General features: G+C 38.3%; 1 protein-coding gene across 1 annotated transcript in view; it reads right to left on the bottom strand.

Moving 5' to 3' along the window:
* Positions 1 to 26,249, bottom strand: part of LOC124147162 (serine-rich adhesin for platelets-like) — a 256,087-nt gene that overhangs the window by 41,532 nt on the left and 188,306 nt on the right. Inside the window, exons 7-8 of the mRNA XM_046517776.1 lie at positions 22,080 to 22,170; positions 21,413 to 21,498 (exon numbers count right to left, since the gene is read on the bottom strand). Of these exons, the coding sequence (XP_046373732.1) occupies positions 21,413 to 21,498; positions 22,080 to 22,170 (177 nt within the window). The remainder of the gene's footprint in view (positions 1 to 21,412; positions 21,499 to 22,079; positions 22,171 to 26,249) is intronic.

Below are 26,249 nucleotides of genomic sequence, written 5' to 3'. Positions count from 1 at the left end.
ATTATCATTCATTTTCTCCTCCAGGAGATAAAGCAACGGGAGGCTCTACTATCTTGGTGCGACAGGGGATAATACATAGTCCTGTCCCTCTGAATACCAATCTTCAAACTGTTGCTGTTCGTCTGACTCTGCACATTGCTTTTACGCTGTGCTCTTTGTTTATTCCTCCTTCTTCTGATCTTTGACAGTCTGATCTTCAAAATCTATATGACCAGCTCCCAAAGCCCTGTATCATCACGGGTGATCTGAACGGACACAACCCGCTTTGGGGAAGTGCAAATACAAGTCCTAAAGGAAAAATCATTGAGGAATTTATTTCTGACAACAACCTGTGTCTATTTAATGATGATTCTGCCACATATTTACATCCAGCCACTGGCTCGTATTCTGTCCTCGATCTGTCACTCATAGACTCAAACTTGTATAATGAATTTGCATGGTCAGTCCATGATGACCTCTGCGGGAGTTATCATTTTCCCACTATACTTAAAACTGTTAATCCTACTGATGAGCTAATTGGTCCTTATATGAGGTACTGTGTACTGACAAAATAAAACATGATATTTTCCAGAATATTCCAGATCCGATACAGTTGTTTTCGGATTTACTGAATGACATTGCTGACCAAACTATTCCTAAGTCCTCTGCGAATCCCCATATTCGTAAACCATGGTTTACTTATGACTGCAAACAGGCCAGAAAGTGTAGGAGGAAAGCAGAAAAATATTTTCGCCGACATCCTACAGTCCATAATTTGGATAAGGTTAAAATTACAAATGCCAAGGCACGACGTTCTTTTAAACAAAATAAGCGACAATCTTGGAGGAACTCTCTCTCCAAAATAAATTCCCGTACACCCATGTCCAAGGTGTGGAACATGGTTCAGAAAATAAAAGGCAAAGGCTCAAAATCTTCTGTTCATCATCTTAAGGATGTTGACACGTTATTAACAGATAAAACTGACATTGCAAATAAGCTTGGAGAAACGTTCGCAAAACATTCTTCAACATCTAATTATGTCCCGGAGTTTCAAAAAATTAAGAAACAACAGGAAAAGATCAAAGTAAATTTCACTTCTGATAATGGTGAAGGCTATAATGAAGCCTTTCATTACATGAGCTACATACCGCCCTTGGGCAAGCTCATGACACAGCAACGGGAGCTGACAACATACATTATCAGCTTTTAAAACATTTACCTGATTCCTGTCTGGAGACACTTTTAGATATATTTGATCAAATATGGATATCTGGGAATTTTCCTCCTTCATGGCATAATGCCATTGACGCTCCAGTACCAAAGCCTGGCCGGGATCATACAGATCCCTCGAACTATAGACCTATATCCTTAACAAGTTGCGTGTGTAAAACCATGGAACGAATGGTGAATAAAAGATTAATTTGGTATCTGGAAACCAATAATAAAATTACCAATTTCCAATGTGGTTTCCGAAAAAATCGAGGTACTATCGACCATTTAGTACGCTTAGAATCCTTTGTGAAAAATGCTATTGTAAACAAACAACATGTAGTGTCAGTCTTTTTCGATCTTGAAAAGGCCTATGATACTACTTGGAAGCACGGCATTCTAAAGGATTTACATGATTTTGGTTTGAGAGGCCGTTTGCCTCATTTTATATCACAGTTTTTAACAGACAGACAATTTCAAGTCCGAGTGGGTTCAGGATCAGGATCAGGGTGTCCCACAAGGCAGTATTTTGTCTGTAACATTATTTAGTATCAAGATAAACAGTCTGTCAAAAGTTTTGAATGATTCCGTTGATGGGTCACTATTTGTTGACGACTTTAACATTTCTTGTCGCGGGAAAAACATGAACAGTATTGAGAGACAACTGCAGTTGTGTCTCAATAAAATCCAGAAATGGTCGCTTGCTAACGGCTTTAAATTTTCTAAAACAAAAACTAATTGCATACACTTCTGCAGGAAATATAGACAGCACAAGGACCCCGAACTATTTATATCTGATACACCCATAAAGGTAGTTGAGGAGACCAAGTTCTTGGGGCTTATTTTTGACCGCCACCTAACATTCTTGCCACATATAAAATATCTGAAGCCTAAGTGTCTGAAATACTCGACCTGCTGAAAGTCGTATCACACTCTAAATGGGGTGGGGATCAGACAACCTTCCTCCTCCATTTGTACCGATCTTTGATCCGCTCAAAATTAGACTACGGTTCCATCATTTATGGTGGAGCCTGTAAAAGTAATTTACAGAAACTAGATACAATTCATCACCAGGGCTTGAGACTCTGTCTTGGAGCTTTCAGGACCTCTCCTGTCGATAGTCTGTATGTAGAGGCTGATGAGCCTCCGTTGAAACAGCGTCGTATAAAACTGCATTACAGTATTTAACAAAACTAAAATCAAACCCGTCCAATCCAGCATATGATTGTGTTTTTAATCCTCTCTACAAGGAGTTATTCCAAACTAAACCAAAACTGGTTCCACCTCTGGGGATCAGATTACAACCCCATGTAACAGCAGCTCATATAGACCTTGATATTATTGCACCCTACCGTTTACTGTCCACGCCTCCTTGGCAATTGGTCAAACCAGAAGTAGATCTTACACTTACCAATTTTAAGAAATCGGATACAAACCAGTTAATCTTTCAGCAAGAATATGTCCAGTTACGCTCTAAATATAATTCTCACCGCTCCATCTTCACAGATGGATCCAAGGATGACGGCAAAGTTGCCAGTGCCACCATCATTGGTTCAAAAACCGTTTCCTCCAGATTACCGGATGACAGCTCAATCTTTACTGCTGAAGCTAAGGCTATTCACACAGCCTTGACATATATTCAAAACAAACTGTATGCAAACACTTCATCATTTTCTCCGATTCTTTATCATGCCTACAAGCACTTAAGACTGTCAACTCGAACCACCCGTTAATTCTTGATATTTTAGAACTTTATAATCACCTTGCTACTGGGCAATACGACATCGTACTTTGTTGGTTGCCTAGTCATGTTGGTATTGCTGGTAACACACGAGCTGATGCTGCAGCTAAAGCAGCTCTTGCTAAACCAAATGTCCCATCTTACCATTTCCTACAGTGATTTTAAACAAGGCATCAAGGAATATATTCGTAGTTTGATGCAGAACAGATGGGACACCCAAGTAGGTATAAATAAACTTCATAAATTTAAACCCAAATTAGGCTATACCTACTTGGGTTGCCAGTCCAGACACGACGCATTGGTCACAGTCGCTACACCAACGAGTATTTATTGAAAGGTGAGGATCCTCCGTTTTGTGTCCCTTGTAATGAGAGAATCATGGTCAAGCATGTCCTGCTTGACTGTGTTGATTTTTCCATCACAAGGGATCAATATTTCAAAACATCATCTATTAAGGATCTTTTTACTAGTATCAACTCTCGTTTAATTATAGATTGTTTAAAACATATTGAATTGTTTTCAAAATTTTGATTAATAATATTGTATAAACACTATGTTTTAAACTTGGAAGAATAAATTAAAAACTGTGATTGTAAATGGCTGTATCCTCAAAGGGGGTTGAAGTATCGTAAAACTATTGTCCCCTGGAGAGGATACATAACTTCCATTTCTTTCAAAGTAAATTTATAGCTATCACATTTTTAATCGTAATATATTTGTTCGTTTTAATTGGTGGTTACTATCGCCTACAATCGCCAGCGACTGAAGGGATAGTGTAAATCCTGCTGGGGAGCCGTGCAGGTAGCAAAAGCATCGTAAGTCCCCTCGGTCCCTAGTGTGGTGGCCTAACTTTGGTTGCTGGCGATCTATAACCCGTTTTTATATTGTGTTGTTGAATTGTACCATTGTTCTTTTATATACTCTCAAACTAGTTTTAACTAAAATCTGTGATACTCTAGTTATTGTACTGTCCTTTGTCGACAGGTTTTATAGTTCAGTTTTGTGTTTCATGACTATATAACTTGATTTAGTCACGATATGGCTGAAATATTGCCGATGTGACTATAAACCATAACTAACTCACTCACTGACACTAACCAACTACAATATCAACAAGAATATAATCAGTTAAGAAGTAAATATAACACTTACAAATCAATATTTACAGATGGATCCAAGGATGGAGGTGCTGTTGCCAGCGCAACTATCATTGGATCCAGAACTATATCAAACAGATTACCAGATGACTCTTCAATTTTTACAGCAGAATCAAAGGCCATATTAACTGCTCTAAACTATTTTAATAGCCAGTCCAAACATAAGGAATTTATCATTTTTTCAGACTCATTGTCCTGTCTTCAAGCAATAAAAAATATGTCGTGTCAGCATCCAATTTTACTTGAAATAATTGAATTACACAATAATCTTGCAACTGGCCAATACGACATCGTCTTTTGTTGGTTGCCCAGCCATGTTTGGATCGTTGGTAACACTTTGGCTGCTGCTGCTGCTAAGGCAGCACTCAACAAATCTGTGACACCACTTCTTCTACCCTACAGTGATTGTAAACCTGTCATTAGATGTTACATCAGAGATCTAATTCAGAAGAAGTGGGACACCCAAGTGGGTATAAATAAATTACATGCAAAAAAAGCAAATATATGAAGGACCTTTTTACTCAGGTAAGTTCTCATTTTTATTCTTAGTTTTTTAAAGGAGATCGAATTGTTTCATAACTTTTGATCATATGTTTTGTAAATAAATAAATGAACTTTTACAATTGGTAAAATAAATCAGTAACTGAGATTGTTAGTGGCTATATCCTCGAAGGGGGTTGAAGTAGTGTACAATTATTGTCCCCCTGAGAGGTGTATAAGACCACGTCTTTCAAAGTATATTTATTTCTACCACGGTTTTAATCGTAGCAGGCGCTCATGAAGAGCAACCTCCTCATGGTGAGTGCTGGGTAACGCTAATAGCTCTTCCCCCGGAACCGGGGCAGAATATTGCCACAGCACCCCATTGCTGGTCATAAAAGGCGACCGAATTGGGCAACCTGTTTGCCGTTGGTTGCGCCCCTGTGTCGGTGGAGGACGGGATTCTGGTGGTTGAGGGCACTGGAGCCAGGAACAGTGTTCCTTTGCCATGTTGTAAATAACTTTGCCTAGAGTCCTATGCCAAAAGGCGGTGGCTCATGGGCCAATCTGGCATTATTGACCTCCGGGTTCTATTGGTCTGCAGGTAAATGTCTTGGGCGGAACCAGTCTGACTTTTAACCCTGTTTGACAATTTCAGCTACCTGTGTCCTTTTCCCTGGAAACACCCTTGGAACCCTGGTGTTTGTAGTCGGTTTCCACTACAACACTGTCCATGTTGACACTCCATGGCGGGTGGGGAGCAGGGGTGTAGAATATCCTTCTTTCATCATGGCTACCCCCATGTTCACTCGTTCTAGATCAAAAACAAAACGACGTCATGTTGACACAAATAATGCAACATCTTCTGATGAAGAGTCTGCACACATTGTTGATTCTTGGCCCCGTTTTCTTGTTGTAGAAGGAGTTGATGGTGAACCCCTCAAAATCAACCCCTTTGTAGTTTCCAAATCCATATAAGGTATATGTGGAAATGTTGCCAATGTTACTCGTCTCCGTTCCGGCTCCTTAATTGTGGAATGTGCACGGAGACAACAATATCTAAATCTACCCCAAGCTCATCACTTTGCAAATACTGAGATTGTTGTCTCAGTGCACAAAACTTTGAATTCATATCGAGGCATGGTACGAGATCGTGCAAAATGCCTATCAGACATGTCTGAGGAGGATATTGCAACAGAACTAAAAAATCAAGGTGTGACTTCTGTGAAGAGATTCACAAGGAAAGATGGTGACAACTTTATTAAAACGAATACTTACCTTTTCACGTTTGCTCTCGCAAAGATTCCATCATCCATCAAAGCAGGGTATTTCAACATCGGAGTGGATGTATATATACCAAATCCACTCTGTTGTTTCAAATGCCAACAGTTTGGACATGGCGCGAAATCTTGTCGAAACTCGCCTGTTTGTTCCCGCTGCAGTAAGACCCATGAAAGCACAGACTGCACAGATACAATCAAATGTGCAAAATGCAGCGGCGATCACATGTCCTCATTTAAATCATGCCCATGTTATGAGAGACAACCAAAAATTCTAAAAATCAAATACACCAACGACATTTCTTTCACAGAAGCTAAAAGATTATTAGACCGAGAGTCACCCACCTCTTCTTCTCAGCTGACTTACTCTGCTGCAGTCTCCTCATCTCCACTCAAAGTTGATGCTGGAAGCCAAACAGCTATTAACTGGGTTTCAGATGAACAGACCATTTTGTTTTCAATACATTCTGACAAGACCAATGTTTCATCGTCAACAGCTTCACAAACAGTACTTTCTACAGAACCTCGGCTACAATCTGCACCTGAACCTGTACCTAAACCTACAACTGAAATGATGAATAGAAAAGGAAAAAAGAAAAGAAAAGAATCAAAGGCCCTGAAACACATTGAGGTGCCTTTTCCATTGACAGTCCCTCTTGGAGGTTCATAACCCCTTTGAACCTCTAGATATGGAAGTCACCCCATCTCCGCCAATTCAAAGGAGAGGGTCTTCCACCCGCTCACGATCTCCAGTTGAACCCCCATGAGTTGCTCTGCTACCTTAATACAATGGAATTGTAGAGGACTTCGGAACAATTTTCATGACCTTCATCTTCTAATTCAAGAATTAAAACCAAAACCTCCGATAAGTTTGATTAACAACAGTACGACTCCTACCATTTTACAATCTGTGACACCATCTGATGTTTCTCCGTCAACACGATGGAATTTTACTAAGGCAAACTGGGCTTTATATGAAGCCCTTTGCACTAATCATCTAAATCCGGATGGTTTTCTTGATGTTTCTGACCCTATAAAAAAGATTTCCGATAAACTAAATAAAATAGCTGATGAATGTATTCCGAAGTCCTCTTCAAATCCTCACATACGTAAACCATGGTTCAGCAATGATTGCAAACTAGCTAGGAAGGCAAGGAAAAAAGCTGAACAATATTTCAGTCGCCATCCTATAGTCCACAATTTAAATAATTTAAAATATTAAACGCTAAAGCACGGCGTACATTTAAACAAAACAAGCATCAGTCTTGGCAAAATTATGTCTCCAAGATAAATTCACGTACGCCCATATCTAAGGTATGGAACACGATTAAGAAAATTAAAGGTAATGGTTCTAAATCAAGTGTCCACCACCTTAATAATGGGAATGAATTATTAACCGATACTTCTGACATTGCTAATAAACTTGGTGAAACTCTGGCTCAACATTCTTGCTCATCAAACTATGCCCCTAAATTAAAAAAATATCAAAAACAGCAAGAAAAGAAACCTATAAATTTTAATTCCGATAATAGGGAGGATTACAATGAAATCTTCTCCATTCATGAGCTCAATACTGCCCTTGGGCAAGCTCAAGATACTGCTACAGGGTCTGATAATATACATTATCAACTCTTAAAACATTTACCGCAATCATCGTTTAGAAACCCTCTTGATGATATTTGATAAAATCTCGACGTCAGGAGAATGTCCTTCTTCATGGCGTGATGCTATAATTGTTCCCATACCCAAACCTGGACGTGATCATACTGATCCTTCCAATTATCGACCAATTTCATTGACTAGTTGCGTTTGCAAAACAATGGAACGCATGGTCAATAAAAGATTAACCTGGTACTTAGAATCCAATAACTTAATCACAAATATCCAATGTGGATTTCGTAAAAATCGAAGTACCATTGACCACTTAGTTCGACTGGAGTCATTCGTTAAGAATGCGGGGGCACGGGTGGCCCAGTCGTCTAAGGCGCCGCGATTCGCTGTGCAGAGTTGCGTCCCTTGGGCATGTCAGAAACCTATGATTGTGGGTTCGAATCCCGGTTCGCCCCGATTATGTTTCTAGGTTTGTCAGCACCATACCCGTGCTCGTGGGTTTCATCGAAGTGGTAAACGTCTTAGACCTGCATCACTTCAGGCTTTCCTCCCACATTAAGTTGACACGCCGTGATATAACTGGAATACTGTGAAAAGCGGTGTTAAACCAAACTCGCTCACTCACTCGTTAAGAATGCCATTGTAAATAAGCTAGATCGATCTAGAAAAAGCAGATGACACTACATGGAAGCACGGTATTTTAAAGGATTAACATGACTTTGGGTTGAGAGGCCTCAATTTATATCCTAGTTTTTAACTGACAGACAATTTCAAGTCCGCGTGGGTTCTACCCTGTCTGATCATTATAATCAAGATAAGGGTGTCCCACAAGGCAGTATGTCACATTCAGTATTAAAATAAATAGCCTCTCTAAGGTTTCAAATGACTCCATTGATGGATCTCTATTCGTGGATGGGCCATTTGTGAAGAGCAACCTCCTGGTGGTGAGTGCTTGGTAACGCTAATAGCTCTTCCCCCGTGTGGAACCGGGGTAGAATATTTCCACAGCACCCCATTGCTGGTGGTAAGAGGCGACCAAAGTGGGCAACCTGTTTGCCGTGGGTTTGCGCCCCTGTTTCGGCGGAGGACGGGATTCTGGTAGTTGAGGGCACTGGTTCCAGGAACAGTGTTCCTTTGCCCAACACACTACTTTGACCCTTACTTCGCCTAGACAGGTGGTAGAATGGGCCCGATTCTATCAATCGGCTGGTCACGCCATGCCCTGTGCAAGGTATATCTCCATTTTTAATATAACCTTATATTCCACATAATAATTATGAAAAACATCACATTTTGATTACAATAGAAATCTGCCTAGAGTCCTATGCCAGAAGGCGGTGGCTCATGGGCCAATCTGGCATTACGGACCTCTGGGTTCTATTTGTCATCAGATAACTGTCTAGGGCAGAACCAGCCTGACTTTTAACCCTGTTTGACAATAATAGCTACCTGTGTCCTTATTGCTTGAGTATAACACCCTTGTAGCCCTGGTGTTTGTAGTCGGCTTCAACTACATCACCGTCCTCGTTGACACTCCATGGTGGGTGGGGAACAGGGGTGTCGAATAACTTTCTTTCAGTATGGCTACCCCACACTTATCTGGTTCTCGCACAAAAAAGTAAATGCAGGCATATTGATTCAGATCCTGCAGTATCTTCAGATGAGAATTCTGTACCACATATTGATTCTTGGCCACGTTTTCTGGCTATTGAAGGTGTTGATGGTGAACCCCTCAAAATCAACCCCTTTGTAGTATCAAAATCTATTGAAGGAATATGTGGAACTGTAAAAAATGTTACTCGTCTCCGGTCCGGTTCATTACTTGTGTTCCACCCCTAGGAATAAGGATTAAAGCAGTCGTTTCTGCTGCGAACATTAACTTTCAGGATATAGCTCCCACACAACTTTTTTCATCGCCTCCTTGGCAAATGGTACGGCCAAATGTAGACCTCACATTAACTAGACTTAAGAAATCTGATACAAATCCACTTATTTATAAACAAGAATACAATCAATTACGAAACAATTATGACACTTATAAATCTATATTTACAGATGGATCCAAGGATGGTGGCGCAGTTGCTAGTGCCACCATCATTGGATCCAGAACAGTATCTTCACGATTACCCGATAATAGTTCCATATTCACAGCAGAAGCACACGCCATTTTAACGGCACTAAAATATATCCAGACCAAATCCAAATATAAAGAATTCATTATATTTTCAGACTCACTTTCGTGCCTTCAGGCTATTAAAAATATGTCATGTAAACATCCATTTTTAATTGAAATTCTTGAATTATTTAATGATCTTGCGACTGGCCAATATGACATCGTCTTTTGTTGGTTACCAAGCCATGTTGGGATTGTTGGTAACACACTGGCTGATGCTGCTGCAAAAGCAGCACTCGACAAATCTGTGACACCACTTCTTTTACCATACAGTGATTATAAACCTATAATTAGATCTTACATCCGTGATCTGATGCAAAAGAAGTGGGACGCCCAAGTAGGTATCAATAAATTACACGTAATTAAACCCAATATTGGTTACACCTACTTGGGCTGTCAGTCCAGATTTGAAGAGGTTATTATGCGGCGATGTCGTATTGGCCACTCGAGGTCTACACATGAGTATATATTAAAGGGTGAGGATCCTCCGTTTTGTATCCCTTGTGATGAAAGAATCACGGTCAAGCATGTCCTGCTTGACTGTATTGATTTTTCCATCACAAGGGATAAATATTTCAGTGTAAAAACAGTGAAGGACCTTTTTAGTAAAGTTAACTCTCATTTAATACTATGTTTTTTAAAAGAAATAGAACTTATACATAAATTTTGATGTAATTGTTGTATTGTTTTAAAGATTGGTAGTGCAAAATTCATAACTGAGATTGTTAGTGGCTGTACCCTCGAGGGGGGTTGAAGTAGCGTAAAATTATTGTCCCCCTAAGAGGGTATGTAAGTCCCATATCATTTAAAGTATTTTTCTGCATGCCAGGTTTTTAATTGTAGAATATTCGTCATTTTAGTTTGGCTTAATTGGTACACTGTCGCCAGTGACTGAAGGGATGATATAAATCCTGCCGGGGTCCATGCAGGAAGCAAAGGTACTGTAAGTCCCCATGGACCCTAGCATGGTGATCTATCTTCAGTTGCTGGCGATCTCTAGCCCATTTTTATATTGTGTTCTCTGATATTTATGACTTTTATATATTCTCAACTAGTTTTAAATAGATTCTGTGATATTCTAGTTATTGTACTGTCCTTCGTTGACAGCTTTTTATATTGTATAAATATATGTATTATTAATGTACTTCTCGTCACGATATGGCTGAAATATTGCCGATGTGACGTTAAATATTAACTCACTCACTCACTCATTACTTGTGGAATGTGCACGGAGACAACAATCTCAAAATCTGCTCCAGGCACATCATTTCCCTGATACTGAGATTGTTGTCTCAGTTCACAAGACTCTGAATTCCTGTAGAGGTATTGTTCGCGATAATGCGAAATGCCTTTCAGATATGTCTGAAGATGAAATTGCTGCAGAGCTTAAAAATCAAGGCGTTACATCTGTCAAAAGATTCTCTAGGAAGGAGGGTGATACATTCATTGAAACGAATACCTACCTTTTTACGTTTGCACTGACAAAGCTCCCTTCTTCCATCAAAGCCGGGTATTTCAACATTGGGGTGGATGTATACATCCCCAATCCACTCCGATGTTTTAAATGTCAACAGTTTGGACATGGAGCAAAATCCTGTCGCAACAAACAAGTTTGCTCCCGCTGCAGTAGAAACCATGATGGCACTGAGTGCACAGAAACCATCATGTGTGCAAACTGCAGTGGTGAGCACATGTCCTTTTCAAAATCATGCCCCTCTTTTGTCAGACAAACTAAGATTCTTAAAATCAAGTACAGCAATGACATTTCATTTGCTGATGCAAAGAAATTACTAGAGAGGGAGTCATCCCCTTCCCTTTCTACTCTATCTTACTCTGCAGCAGTTTCCTCTTCAACTCTCAAAGTAGATCATGGGTGCCAAACGGCAATTAACTGGGTCTCCGATGTGCAGACCATTTTAATACAAAATTGATGCTGCGGTCACCCATACTTCCTCTACATCAGGTTCACAAACTGAGCTTTCAGCAGAACCTCTACCAGAGACTGCCACTGTACCTAACCTTGAAACTCCCCCCGAACCTGTGGCTGTATTGAAACAAAATGTAACTGTTACCAGAAAAGCAAATAAACAACAAAAGAAAAAGGAGTCTAAGGCCCTTAAACACATTGAGGTGCCTTCTACATTGACAACCCCACTGGAGGTTCATAACTCTTTTGAACCTCTAGATATGGAGGTCACTCCATCGCTGCCATTGCAGCATAGAGGACCTTCCCCACGCTCCCGTTCTCCAATTGAGCCTCCATGAGTTGCTCCCCCAATTTAATCCAATGGAATTGAAGAGTAGACTTCGGAACAATTTCAATGATCTTCAGCTATTAATTCAGGATTTCAAACCATCTGCATTTTGCCTACAAGAAACTTTCCTTAAACCAACAGATAATTTTGATTTACGACAGTATGATTCTTACCATTGCTTTTCTCCTCCGGGAGATAAAGTAACTGGATGATCTTCTGTTATGGTGAGGCAGGGCGTCATTCACAGTCCTGTTCCTCTCAATACCCCTCTTCAGGCCATTGCAGTACGTATAACATTAAATATTGTTTTTACTTTATGTTCTTTGTATATACCACCATCGTACTCTCTCCGACAGTCTGATCTTCAGACACTATATGATCAACTCCCTAAGCCCTGTGTCATCATGGGAGATTTGAATGGCCATAACCCACTTTGGGGTAGTCATAACACTAATAATAAAGGAAAAGTACTTGAGGATTTTTTCATAAATAACGATTTGTGCATTTTTAATGATGATACTCACACATATCTACATCCTGCAACTGGCACTTACTCTTGTCTGGACTTGTCAGTTGTAGATTCTAATTTACTTCAGGAATTCGAATGGTCAGTCCACGATGACCTCTGTGGAAGTGACCATTTTCCTACCATTTTAAAATCTGTGACACCATCTGATGTTCCTCCATCATCAAGATGGAATTTTACTAAGGCAAACTGGGCTTTATACGAAGTCCTTTGCACTAATCAACTAAAACCTGATGGTTTTCTTAATGTTACCGATCCTATTAAACTTTTTTCCGATGAACTTAATAAAATAGCTGATGAATGTATTCCGAAGTCCTCCTCAAATCCTCACATACGTAAACCATGGTTCAGCAATGATTGCAAGCTGGCCAGGAAGGCAAGGAAAAAAGCTGAACACTATTTCCGTCGCCATCCTATGGTCCACAATTTAAATAATTTAAAATATTAAACGCTAAAGCACGGCGTACATTTAAACAAAACAAGCGTCAATCTTAGCACCATTATGTCTCCAAGATAAATTCACGTACGCCCATATCTAAGGTATGGAACATGATCCAGAAGATTAAAGGAAAGGGTTCTAAATCTAGTATCCATCACCTTAAAAATGGGAATGCATTACTAACCGATACTTCTGTTATTGCTAATAAAATTGGTGAAACTCTGGCTCTACACTCTTCATCCTCAAACTATGTCCCTAAATTCCAAAAATTTCAAAAGCAGCAAGAAAAGAAACCTGTAAATTTTAGTTCCGATAATGGAGAAGATTACAATGAAACCTTTTCCATTCATGAGCTCAATACTGCCCTTGGGCAAGCTCAAGATACTGCTACAGGGTCTGATAATATACATTATCAACTCTTAAAACATTTACCGCAATCATCGTTTAGAAACCCTCTTGATGATATTTGATAAAATCTGGACGTCAGGAGAATTTCCTTCTTCATGGCGTGATGTTATAATTGTTCCCATACCCAAACCTGGACGTGATCATACTGATCCTTCAAATTATCGACCAATTTCATTAACAAGCTGCGTTTGCAAAACCATGGAACGCATGGTCAATAACAGATTAACATGGTACTTGGAATCAAATGACTTAATCACAAATATCCAATGTGGTTTCCGTAAAAATCGAAGTACCATTGACCATTTAGTTTGACTGGAATCCTTCGTTAAGAATGCCATTGTAAATAAGCAGCATGCAGTGTCTATCTTTTTCGATCTAGAAAAAGCATAGGACACTACATGGAAGCACGGTATTTTAAAAGACTTACATGACTTTGGATTGCGAGGCCGTTTGCCTCAATTTATATCCAAGTTTTTATCTGACAGACAATTTCAAGTCCGCGTGGGTTCTACCATGTCTGATCATTATAATCAGGATCAGGGTGTCCCACAAGGCAGTATTTTGTCTGTCACATTGTTCAGTATTAAAATAAAAAGCCTCTCTAAGGTTTTAAATGACTCCATTGATGGATCTTTATTCGTTGATGATTTTAACATATCATGTCGTGGTAAAAACATGCATACTATCGAAAGACAATTACAATTATGTCTAAATAAGATAAATAAATGGTGTTTAGAAAATGGTTTTAAATTTTCAAAATCCAAAACAAATTGTATACACTTTTGTAGGAAATACAAACCCCATAAAGACCCTGATTTAATTTTAGATAGCATTCCGATTAAAGTTGTAAAAGAGGCTAAGTTCTTGGGTCTTATTTTTGACCACCATTTAACGTTTTAACCTCACATAAAATATTTGAAAAATAAATGCCCGAAGGCCCTTGATCTCCTAAAAGTTGTTTCAAATTCCAAGTGTGGAGGGGATCAGAAAACCCTCCTTCAACTGTACAGAGCACTTATTCCGACTAAACTTGACTATGGCTCCATCATCCATGGTGGAGCCTGCAAAAGTAATCTTAAACTTTTGGACTCTATCCACCATCAAGGTCTGAGACTCTGTCTTGGATCTTTCCGAACTTCTCCTATTGACAGTTTGTACGTTGAGGCTGATGAACCATCCCTCAAACAACGCCGAATTAAATTATCCTTACAATATGTCACTAAATTACGCTCTTATAACTCGAATCCAGCATATGACTGTGTTTTTCACCCCTTTTATAAAAAATCTCTATCATAAAAAATCATCGGTTCTCCCCCCACTTGGAATAAGACTTCAATGTGATATTTCTGCCGCTAGAATTAATCTTGAAGCTATAGCCACCACGCAGCTTTTGTCTTCTCCACCTTGGCAGTTGGTAAAGCCAGAGGTGGATCTGACATTAACTAAATTAAAGAAATCGGAAACAAATCAACTTATTTATCAACTAAAATATAATGAATTAAGAAACACATATAATACTTACAAATCTATATTTACTGATGGATCCAAGGATAGTAGCGGTTCTCTTTCTTGCCTGCAGGCTATCCATAACATATCATGTCAACATCCACTTTTAATCAAAATTATTGAATTATTTAATGAACTTCCTACTGGCAAATACGACATCGTCTTTTGTTGGTTGCCCAGTCATGTAGGCATCAAAGGCAACTAAATGGCTGATGCTGATGCAAAAGCAGCACTCAACAAATCTGTGACACCACTTCTTATCCCATACACTGATTATAAACCTGTAATCAGATCTTATATTTGTGATCTGATGCAAAAGAAGTGGGACTCCCAAGTAGGTATCAATAAATTACATGAAATTAAACCAAATATTGGTTACACCTACTTGGGCTGTCAGTCCAGATTTGAAGAGGTTATTATGCGACGATGTCGTATTGGCCATAGCAGGTATACACACGAATATCTTTTAAAAGGTAAGGATCCTCCATTTTGTATCCCTTGTGATGAAAGAATCCCCCTCAGGCATGTCCTGCTTGATTATGTGATTTTTCCATCACAAGGGATAAATATTTCAAAGTTTCATCCATAAAGGATATTTTTAATATCAGTGTTCATTTAATTATTGACTTTTTAAAAGAAATTGAATTGTTGCTTAAATTTTGATTGATATGTTTTGTATATAGTATAGTTTTTATAATTGGTAAAATAAATTTGTTAACTGAGATTGTTAGTGGCTGTATCCTCGAAGGGGGTTGAAGTAGTGTAAAATTATTGTCCCCCTGAGAGGGTATGTAAGACCACGTCTTTCAAAGTATATTTATTTTGGCCACATTTTTAATAGTAGTATATATGTTCGTTTACCTTTGGCTACATTTTTCATAATCGCCAACAGCTGAAGGGATGATGTAAATCCGGCTGGGGTCCATGCAGGTAGCAAAAGTACTGTAAGTCCCCATGGACCCTAGCATGGTGGTCTACCTTCAGCTGCTGGCGATCTATAGCCTGTTTGTATCTTGTATCGTTATGTATAGTGCTATTCTCTTTTATAATTCCGTACTAGTTTTATATCTTTTTCTGTGATGAATCTATTAATTTTACTCTCCTTCGTTGACAGGTTTTTATACAAGTTTCAATCTATGTATTCTGTTTAACTATTGATAGTCACGATATGGCTGAAATACTGCCGATGTGACTTTAAATATTAACTCATTCACTCACTCACTATTCGTGGATGATTTTAACATTTCATGTCATGGTAAAAACATGCATACTATCGAAAGACATTTACAAATGTGTCTCAATAAGATAAAACCATTTTCCAACGACCATTTAATTAAGTTTTCAAAATCGAAAACAAATTGTATACATTTTTGTAGGAAATACAAACCTCAAAAAGACCCTGATCTAGTTTTAGAGAGCACTCCAATTAAAGTTGTAAAAGAGGCTAAGTTCCTTGGTATTATTTTTAATCGCCATTTAACCTTTTTACCGAACATAAAATATTTGAAAAATAAATGCCTGAAGGCCCTTGACCTTCTGAAAGTTGTTTCAAATTGCAAGTGGGGAGGGGATCAGAAAGTCCTACTCCAATTATACAGAGCACTAATTCGCTCTAAACTGGATTATGGCTCCATCATCCATGGTGGAGCCTGCAAAAGCAACCTTAAACTTTTGGATACTATCCATCATCAAGGTCTAATACTATGTCTTGGATCTTTCCGAACTTCTATTCACAGTCTGTACCTTGAGGCTGATGAGCCATCTCTTAAACAACGCCGAATTAAATGATCCTTACAGTATGTCACTAAATTACGCTCTAATAACTCGAATCCAGCATATGACTGTTTTTCACCCCCTTTATGAAAATCTGTATCATAAAAAATAATCGGTTCTCCCCCCACTTGGAATAAGACTTCAATGTGATATTTCTGCCGCTAAAATTAATCTTGAAGATATAGCCCCCACGCAGCTTTTGTCTTCTCCACCTTGGCAGTTAATAAGGCCAGAGGTGGATCTGACATTAACTAAATCAAAGAAATCGGAAACAAACCAACTTATTTATCAACAAAAATATAATGAATTAAGAAACACATATAATACTTACAAATCTATATTTACAGATGGATCCAGGACTATCTCCTCCAGGTTACCCCATAATAGTTTTATTTTCACAGCAGAGGCCAATGCCATTTTAAAAGCTTTACAATATATCAGTAAACAGTCAAAATATAAGAAATTTATCATATTTTCCGATTCTCTTTCTTGCCTACAGGCTATCCATAATATATGATGTCAACATCCACTTTTAATCAAAATTATTGAATTATTTAATGAACTTCCTACTGGCAAATACGACATCGTCTTTTGTTGGTTGCCCAGTCATGTGGGCATCAAAGGCAACTAAATGGCTGATGCTGCAGCAAAAGCAGCACTCAACAAATCAGTGACACCACTTCTTATCCCATACACTGATTATAAACCTGTAATCAGATCTTATATTCGTAATCTGATGCAAAAGAAGTGGGACTCCCAAGTAGGTATCAATAAATTACATGAAATTAAACCAAATATCGGTTGCACCTACTTGGGTTGTCAGTCCAGATTTGAAGAGGTCATTATGCGACGATGTCGTATTGGCCATAGTAGATATACTCATGAATATTTATTGAATGGTGTGGATCCTCCATTTTGTGTCCCTTGTGATGAAAGAATCACGGTCAGGCATGTCCTGCTTGACTGTATCGATTTTGCCATCACAAGGGAACAATATTTCAAATCATCTCCTTTAAAGGATCTTTTTACAAGTATTAATTCTCGTTTAATTATAGCTTTTTTAAATGATATTCAATTGTTTGAAAACTTTTGATTGATATGTTTTAAGTTTGGTAGATTAAATTAACAACTGCGATTGTTAGTGGATGTATCCTCGAAGAAAAATTATTGTCCCCCTGAGAGGATACGCAAGTTCCACATCTTTCAAAGTCAATTTAGAACTACCACGTTTTTAACCGTAGAATATGTGTCATTTTAATGTGTTAGGCTAACTCTGCCAATAATCGCCAGCACTTGAAGGGATGATGTAAATCCTGCTGGGGTCCATGCAGGAAGCAAAAGTACTGTAAGTCCTCATGGTCCCTAGTATGGTGATCTACCTTCAATTGCTGGCGATCTATAGCCCCATTTTTATATTGTGTCGTACCTTAAAAATCAGATATTTTTAGTGTTCTACAACTAGTTTTAACTTAATATGTGACATATTGCTAGTTATTATACTGTCCCTCGTCGACAGTTTTTATGACTCTTCTATAACTTGTTCAAGTCACATTATAGCTGAAATATTGCCGCCGTGACTTTAATTAAACTCACTGACTCACTACTCACTATAGCCCGTTTTTATCTTGTATCGTTATATATAGTGCTTTTCTTTATAATGATTCCGGACTAGTTTTATATCTTTTTCTGTGATAAGTCTAGTAATTTTACTGTCCTTCGATGGCAGGTTTTTATATAAGTTCAATTGTATTGATGATGATTAACTATTGATAGTCACGTCTAAAATTATAACTCACAGTTAATCGTAGCATAGGTGTTATTTTAATGTTTGCTAAATTTGTCAATAATCGCCAACAGCTGAAGGGATGATGTAAATCCGGCTGGGGTCCATGCAGGTAGCAAAAGTAATGTACGTCCCCATGGACCCTGGACCCATGGATACATTGTGAGCTCTCTTCAGTGGCTGGCGATCTATAGCTCGTTTTTATCTTGTATTGTTACGTATGGTGTTATATCTTTATGGCTAACTACTAGTTTTAGATATAATCTGTGATAAATCTAGTTATTTTACTGTCCTGCGTTGACAGGTTTTTATTTCGTCTAAATATTTGTATTATTAATGTACTTCTCGTCACGATATGGCTGAAAAACTGCCGATGTGACGTTAAATCTTAACTCACTCATTCTTAAACCATGTCGTTTAAAACTTGCATTACAATGTATCTCTAAATTAAAATAAAATTTCGCATCTTCCCTTCTTGGAAGTATTTCAAACTGAGCTGGTTTGGGGTTCAGAACAAACCCTAATACAACAGCAAATATTGATCTTTAAAGTATTACACATACCGATTAATGTCTACACAACCTTGGCAATTAGTCAAACCAGGAGTAGACCTACCACTAAGTTTTAAAACTGTGCTACAAACCAGCTGCAGTTAATCGTCCTGCAATGAGAGCTAAATAGATCCTCACCGGTCGATCTTCACTGATGGATCTGAGGATGGTTGCAATGTTGTCAGTGCCACTGTGATTTGATCAAAAACTATTTCTTCCAGATTACCAGAAAATAGTTCCATATTTATTACCGAAGGCAAGTTTGTTCAAACAGTGTCGGAATATATTCAGAAACAAAATACATGCAAACACTTCATCATTTCCTCTGATTCCTTACCATAACTACATGCACTTAAGAATGTCAACTCGAATCATACACTACTTTTTGGATATTTTAGAATTACACAATATTCTTGCCACTGGCATCTACATCGTCCTTTGTTGGTGACTTAGTCATGTTGGTATTGCTGGTAACCCACCAGCTGATGCTGCAACTGAATCAGCTCTTTATAATATAATCAGTCTGTCATCAGTCAATTCTAATTTTAAACAATGAATAACATAATATGTTTGCTGTTTGATGCAGAGAAAACGGGACACCCAAGAAAATACAACTAAACTTAAAGTTAAACCAAAATAAGGTTACACCTACAAGGGTTGCCTGTAATAACATGACAAATTTGTGTTGCGAGTCGCATTGGCCAAGTCGTTATTCCCATGAAAAGTTATTGAAGGGTGAGTATCCTCCGTTCTGTGTCTCTTGTGATGAGAGCATCACAGTGACGCATATTTTGCTTGCCTGTTTTGATTTTTCTTTCACAAAGGATAATTACTATCATTCAACCTTCTTAAAAGAAATATACTTATTTGAAAATGTTTGAATGCTTAAATTGTGTTTTAGATTAATGTGATATTATCATCAACTGAGATTAGTGATGGCGGTGCAACGCAGGGTGTTAAAGGAGTGTAAAAGTATTGTCCCCCTGGCAGTGGCACGTGAGCCAATCCAAATGGAAGTATTTAACATCGAATAGTGTTTTCATTCCTTGATTACAGTTTGTTTTTAAAGGATTGATTAGCATTCCAAATAAACACTGGTGACAAAAGTGATGGCATACATCCTTCTGGGGAATCATACATTAGGTAGAATCAATAAGTGAGGTGGTCTAGGCTTGGTTGCTGGTGGCCTATAGCCTGGTTTTAATTTCTACTAAATAATCTACTGAAAATGATATGTTTTACTATTGATCTGGGTGCGGTTGTATATAACAACCTTAGCGCCACTACTGTCGTAAGTCTGTGTTAACGTATGTGAGTTTTGATCCCCTTAGCTCTACGATCGCTTTCTACAACGGCACCCGGGTTTGTATTATACCGAAACCTTGATGCGTAACTCACTGTTTTACTGTCCTTTATTGGCAGGGAGTTTAAACCTGCAATTAGATGTTAGAAATGGGACAGTACGTATTAATAAAAGACATTAAAATAAACAAGAAAAGGCTACAACCACTTGGGTTTCAGTCCAGGTTTGAAGAGGTTATTTGTCATTTTAAGTTCTCGTTTAATTATTTAAAAAAAAAAAGTAAATTGAGTTAATTGATAAATTTTGATAGAAATATGTATTGTAAAAAGTAAATGATTTTTAACTTGGTGGAATGACTTATTGACAGAGATTGTCAGTGGCTTTACCGAAATGGGTACGCAAGTCCCATATCATTCATTTTAACCGGAAAGTGATTGTCGGTTTTAACTGTTTGGTTTCTCTATCTGGCAATTGCCAGTAGCGAGAGGGATTGTGTAAATCCTCCTGGGGTATCAAGTAGGTGATGTTTAACTCACACACTTATTCACTTTGGGAGCAGGTTTTTAAAAAAATAATTAGCTAGTTCTTGTCCCGATATGGCTGAAACATTGACAATGTGATGTTGAATCTTTACTCACACTGACACACTCAATCAATATTTTCATTAAAAGAAATTAAATTGATACTTTTTATGTACATATTTGCTTCTTATAAATTGGTAGTGTAGAATTTTTTATTGAGATTGTTTGTGGCTGTATCAGCGGGAATGAAGTACCATAAATAGTATGTCCCCCTGAGAGGGTAGCGTAAGACCACGCCATTTACAATTTGTTATTCCTGTAGTTTTAATCATAGTATATTTATTAATTTGAATTGATGGCTGAGCAGCTGAAAGGAAGGTGTAAACCCTGCTGTATTGTACGTAACTCCCCACGATTTCTAGTATGGTGACCTAAATGTGGCTGCTGGTGATCTCTGGCCCGCTTTGATATTGTGTTGTTGAATTATACATGCTCTGAAACGTCTAAATATATTTCTAGTTGATATTTAACTTTCGCTAGGATATGGCTTAAATATTGCCGTTATGACATTAAGTTTGAACTCACTCACTCTTATTTCCAAACCGTCTCAGTATAGGGAATATATAGATAACCCCACCTTCACACAAACTCACTCATTCATACACTAAACGTATGTATATGATGCATGCAATTGCTGCATTAAACTGTACTACTTACATCATCCATAACACCATAATATGAAGCCAGTAAACTGCTGTCGCACGCTCCAATTACCATAGGTTCGTTTGATGTTTTTATACTCCCTGTAAAAACAACAAAGTCAGTAAAAGTCACAGCATAATAACATATAGAAACAAAATTAAATGCCGTGTTTTGAAAATCCAAGATATTCAACGAGATACACATACGAAAAGGCGATATGTTGGTAACTTGAGATCTCTGATCCAAAATTATAACTTGATCTGTATTTTCCTACACTTTAAAAACACCCAACCCAATTCACTATTATCCCATTACTATTCGTCAAATTAATTGCCAGGAAACCTGTCACAGATTAGCTGGTGCCGTCATAACTTTATACCTTCTAATGTTAACTGATTTGGATTGCCGTAAAGAAGTGTATTTGCAAACACATTCCTTGATACTGGTTTACAAATCGTATTCCATCCATATCATTCAACACGACAGTGAGTGTCTAACATGAAGATTATGTGTGTGTGTGTGTGTGTGTGTGTGTGTGTGTGTGTGTGTGTGTGTGTGTGCGTGCGTGTGTGTATATATATATATATATTGCATTGATAAGGAACTGAAAGAGATCTATATAAATACAATCAATATACAATACTGTAACTAATGTGTACTAATAATACATGTGAGATCTTACCAGTAAGTGGTCTTTGCTCCAAAAGGTCGTTCACTTGACAATGTAGTTGCTTATTATCATACACCATCTGAACGCTGTTCCACTTAGATGACTGTAAGGGAAATGTAATGTTAAGTATGTAATGTTGTTTATGAACGATCAGTTTGCCCTGCTTGATATTAACATTAATGCTTCCTTTTCTATCATAAATGTGGCCGAAAGAGGTTCACAAAATAGACACATAAGAAACGAGTGAGTGAGTTTGGTTTTACGCCGCTTTTAGCAATATTCCAGCAATATCACGGCGGGGGACACCAGAAATGGGCTTCACACATTGTACCCATGTCGGGAATCGAACCCGGGTCTTCGGCGTGACGAGCGAACGCTTAAACCACTAGGCTCCCCGACCGCCCCCATAAGAAACGAAATTGCCGAAGCCATAGATGATTCCAGCAAATAACATACTAAAAGTACCTTTACCAATCGGACGTTCCGCCCTCATCACGGTGGAATTTTAATATTTCTTTCAAGTTCTCTTTACTGACAAATTAACACGTCACATTTTCGAGAATGCTCCTGACCCAATCAAGTTGTTCTCGGAACAACTGAATGACATTGGTGATGAAAGGATACCAAAGTCCTCTGCAAACCCACACATACGAAAACCATGGTTTGATAATACATGCAAACAAGCTAGAAAGATAAGGAAAAAGGCGGACAGTTTGAATCATGTTAAAATAACAAATGCTAAAGCACGACGTACTTTTAAACAGAATAGACGTGTGTCATGGAGAAAGAATGTCTCAAGGATCAATTCCCGAACACCTATTGTCCAAGGTGTGGAATATGATTCAAATGATTAAAGAAACACTTTCCAAATTTAGCGTTCACCACCTCAACGATGGTGATGGTACACTTACAAATAAAACTGATATCGCAAATATGTGAGTGTTTTACTCGCTAAACATTCTTAATAAATAAATTATGTTCTAAAATTGTAGAAATACCTGAAACAAGAGGAAAAGAAAATTATTCATTTTACCACAGATAATGGTGAAGATTATAATGACGTGTTTTCACTCCATGAGCTACATACTACCAAGTTCATGATTGATACTGCGACAGGAGATGACAATATAAACTACCCCTCTTGAAGCATTTGCCTCAGTCATGACTTGAGACACTTTTAAGAATTTTTTTTAGCAGATTTGGACTTCGGGAAATTTTCTTCCATCATGGCATAATGCCATTGTAATCCCCATACCTAAACCTGGATTATAGACCAATTTAATGAACTAGCTGTGTTTGTAAAACTATTGAACGGATTGTAAATAATCATTTAATATGGTACCTTGAAACCAACAACCTGATTACAAATATTCAATGTGGTTTCTGTAAAAGCAGAAATACTATTGATCATTTTGTACGTTTAGAATCGTACGTCAAAAATGCCATTGTCAACAAACAACACTCTGTATCCATTTAAAAAAAAAAGAGCATACGACGTGGAGATTTACACGATTTTGGATTGAGAGGTCGTTCGCCTCAGTTTTGTATCCAAATTTTTAACAGGCAGACAGTTTCAAGTTCGTGTTGGTCATACCCTGTCTGACCATTATAATCAGGATCAAGGTGTCCCACAAGGCAGTATCTTGTCTGTCACATTATTCAGCATTACGATTAATAGCTTATCGAAAGTTTTAAATGATTCAATTGATGGATCACTTTTTGTGGATGATTTTAATATTTCCTGTCGTGGCAAAAACATGCATAGAATCGAAAGGCAACTGCAGCTATGTTTAAATAAAATCAATAGATGGTCTTTGGAAAACGGATTTAAATTCTCAAAATCTAAAATAAAATGCATTCATTTTTATAGAAAATATAAACCGCATAAAGATCCGGAACTTATTTAAGATAACACTCCTATTACAGTTGTAAAAGAAGCCAAGTTCCTGGGTATAATTTTCGATCACCATTTGACTTTTCTGCCTACATTAAATATTTGAAGAATAGATGTCTGAAGGACCTGGACTTACTGAAAGTTGTCTCAAACTCTAAGTGGGGAGGGGATCCGAAAACCCTCCTTCAACTATACAGAGCACTTATCCGCTACATATTAGATTATGGATCCATCATTTATGGTGGAGCTTGTAAAAGCAATTTAAAAATTCTAGACCCTATTCACCAACAAGGCCTGAGGCTTTGTCTTGGAACCTTTGGATACAAAGTCTGAATGTGGAGGCTGATGAGCCATCCCTTCAACAACGTCGCATTAAATTATCTTTGCAATATGTATCTAAATTACGTTCTCCGAAATCCAATCCAGCTTATGACTGTTTTTAATCCTCTATACGAAAATCTCTAACAAACAAAATCATGTCTTATTCCATCTCTTGCGTTTCTCTTCTCCACCCTGGCATTTTGTAAAGCCAGAGGTGGGCCTAACATTAACTAAACTAAAGACATCTGACACAAATTAACTAGTTTTTAACAATAATATCATGAATTACGAAGCACATATGATACTTTCAAATCTATATTTACAGATGGATCCAAAGATGGTAACGCTGTTGCCAGTGCCACTGTCATTGGATCCAGGACTATCTCATCCCGATTTCCAAATAACTGTTCGTTGTTTACAGCGGAAGCAAAAGCTATTTTAACAGCACTTAAATACATCAACAGCCAATCTAAACATAAACAGTTCATAATGTTTTCCGTCACGATATGGCTAAAATATTGCCGTAAAGCTTTAACTCACTCACTCACTCACTCATAATGTTTTCAGATTCTCTTTCTTGCCTCCAGGCAATTAAAAACATGTCATCCACGGATCCATTTATAATTGAAATTAATGAATTGTTTAATGATCTTGCTACTGGCCAATGCGACATCGTTTTCTGTTGGTTACCCAGACATGTTGTAATCACTGGGAACACAATGGCTGATGCTGCTGCAAAAGCAGCACTCAACAAATCTGTGACGCCACATCGTATCCCATACACCGATATCAAACCTCTCATCAGATGTTACATCCGAGATCTGATTCAAAAGAAGAGGGACACCCAAGTAGGTATAAATAAATTACATGAAATTAAACCAACTACACCTACTTGGCTACACCTACTTGGCTACACCTACTTGGGTTGTCAGTCCAGATTTGATGAGGTCATAATATGACGATGTCGTATTAGCCATAGCAGGTACACAAATGAATATTTATTGAAAGGTGTGGATCCTCCATTTTGTATCCTTTGTGATAAGAGAATCAAAGTCAAGCATGTCCTGCTTGACTCTATTAATTTTGCCATCACAATGGATAAATATTTCAAAGCATCAGGCACTCTTGAAGAGCAACCTCCTCGTGGTGAGTTCTGGGTAACGCTAATAGCTCTTCCCCCATGTGGACTCGGGGTAGAATTTATCCACAGCACCCCATTGCTGGTCGTAAAAGGCGACCGAATTTGGCTACCTGTTTGCCGTGGGTTGCGCCCCTGTGTCGGTGGAGGACGGGATTCTGGTGGTTGAGGGCACTGGAGCCAGGAACAGTGTTCATGTGCCCAACACACCACTTCGACCCTTACTTCACCTAGACGGGTGGTAGAATTGGCCCGTTTCTATCAATCGGCTGGTCACGCCATGCCCTGTGCATGGAATACTTGAATTGACTAATTTCGATATATATTAACCAAATTTGGATCAGGATATATAATAAATTTGATCCTGTTAATTTCAATTTTGCCTAGAGTCCTATGCCAGAAGGCGGTGGCTCACGGGCCAATCTGGCATTATAAACCGCTGAATTCTGTGTTTCTCCAGAAAAGTGTCATGGGCGAACAAGCCTGGCATTTCTTCTGTCAGATTCCATAGCTATTCAAGTTTCTATTTGCTGGAGTATAACATCCCTGTAGCCCTGGTGGTGCAGGCGGGCTTCCACTGCACCATCGTCCTTGTTGACACTCCATGGTGGGTGGGGAGCAGAGATGTCGAAACATTTACTTACACCATGGCTCTTCCCATTCAATCTGGTTCATCAAAGAATAAACGGAGACATGTTGAGTCCTTATCGTCCGATGAAGACTCGTCTGAAATTGTTGACTCATGGCCCAGGTTTATTGTGATCTCATCTTCTGATGAGACACCTTTAAAGCTGAACCGATTTGCTATCTCCTTGGGCATTAAAGGCGT

This window comes from Haliotis rufescens, unplaced genomic scaffold (genome assembly GCF_023055435.1).
Source record: "Haliotis rufescens isolate VD_foot unplaced genomic scaffold, xgHalRufe1.0.p SCAF_90, whole genome shotgun sequence".
NCBI classification, from domain to species: domain Eukaryota; kingdom Metazoa; phylum Mollusca; class Gastropoda; order Lepetellida; family Haliotidae; genus Haliotis; species Haliotis rufescens.
Note: the sequence above shows the minus strand (reverse complement) of the source record. Positions and strands in the feature narration are given on the sequence as shown.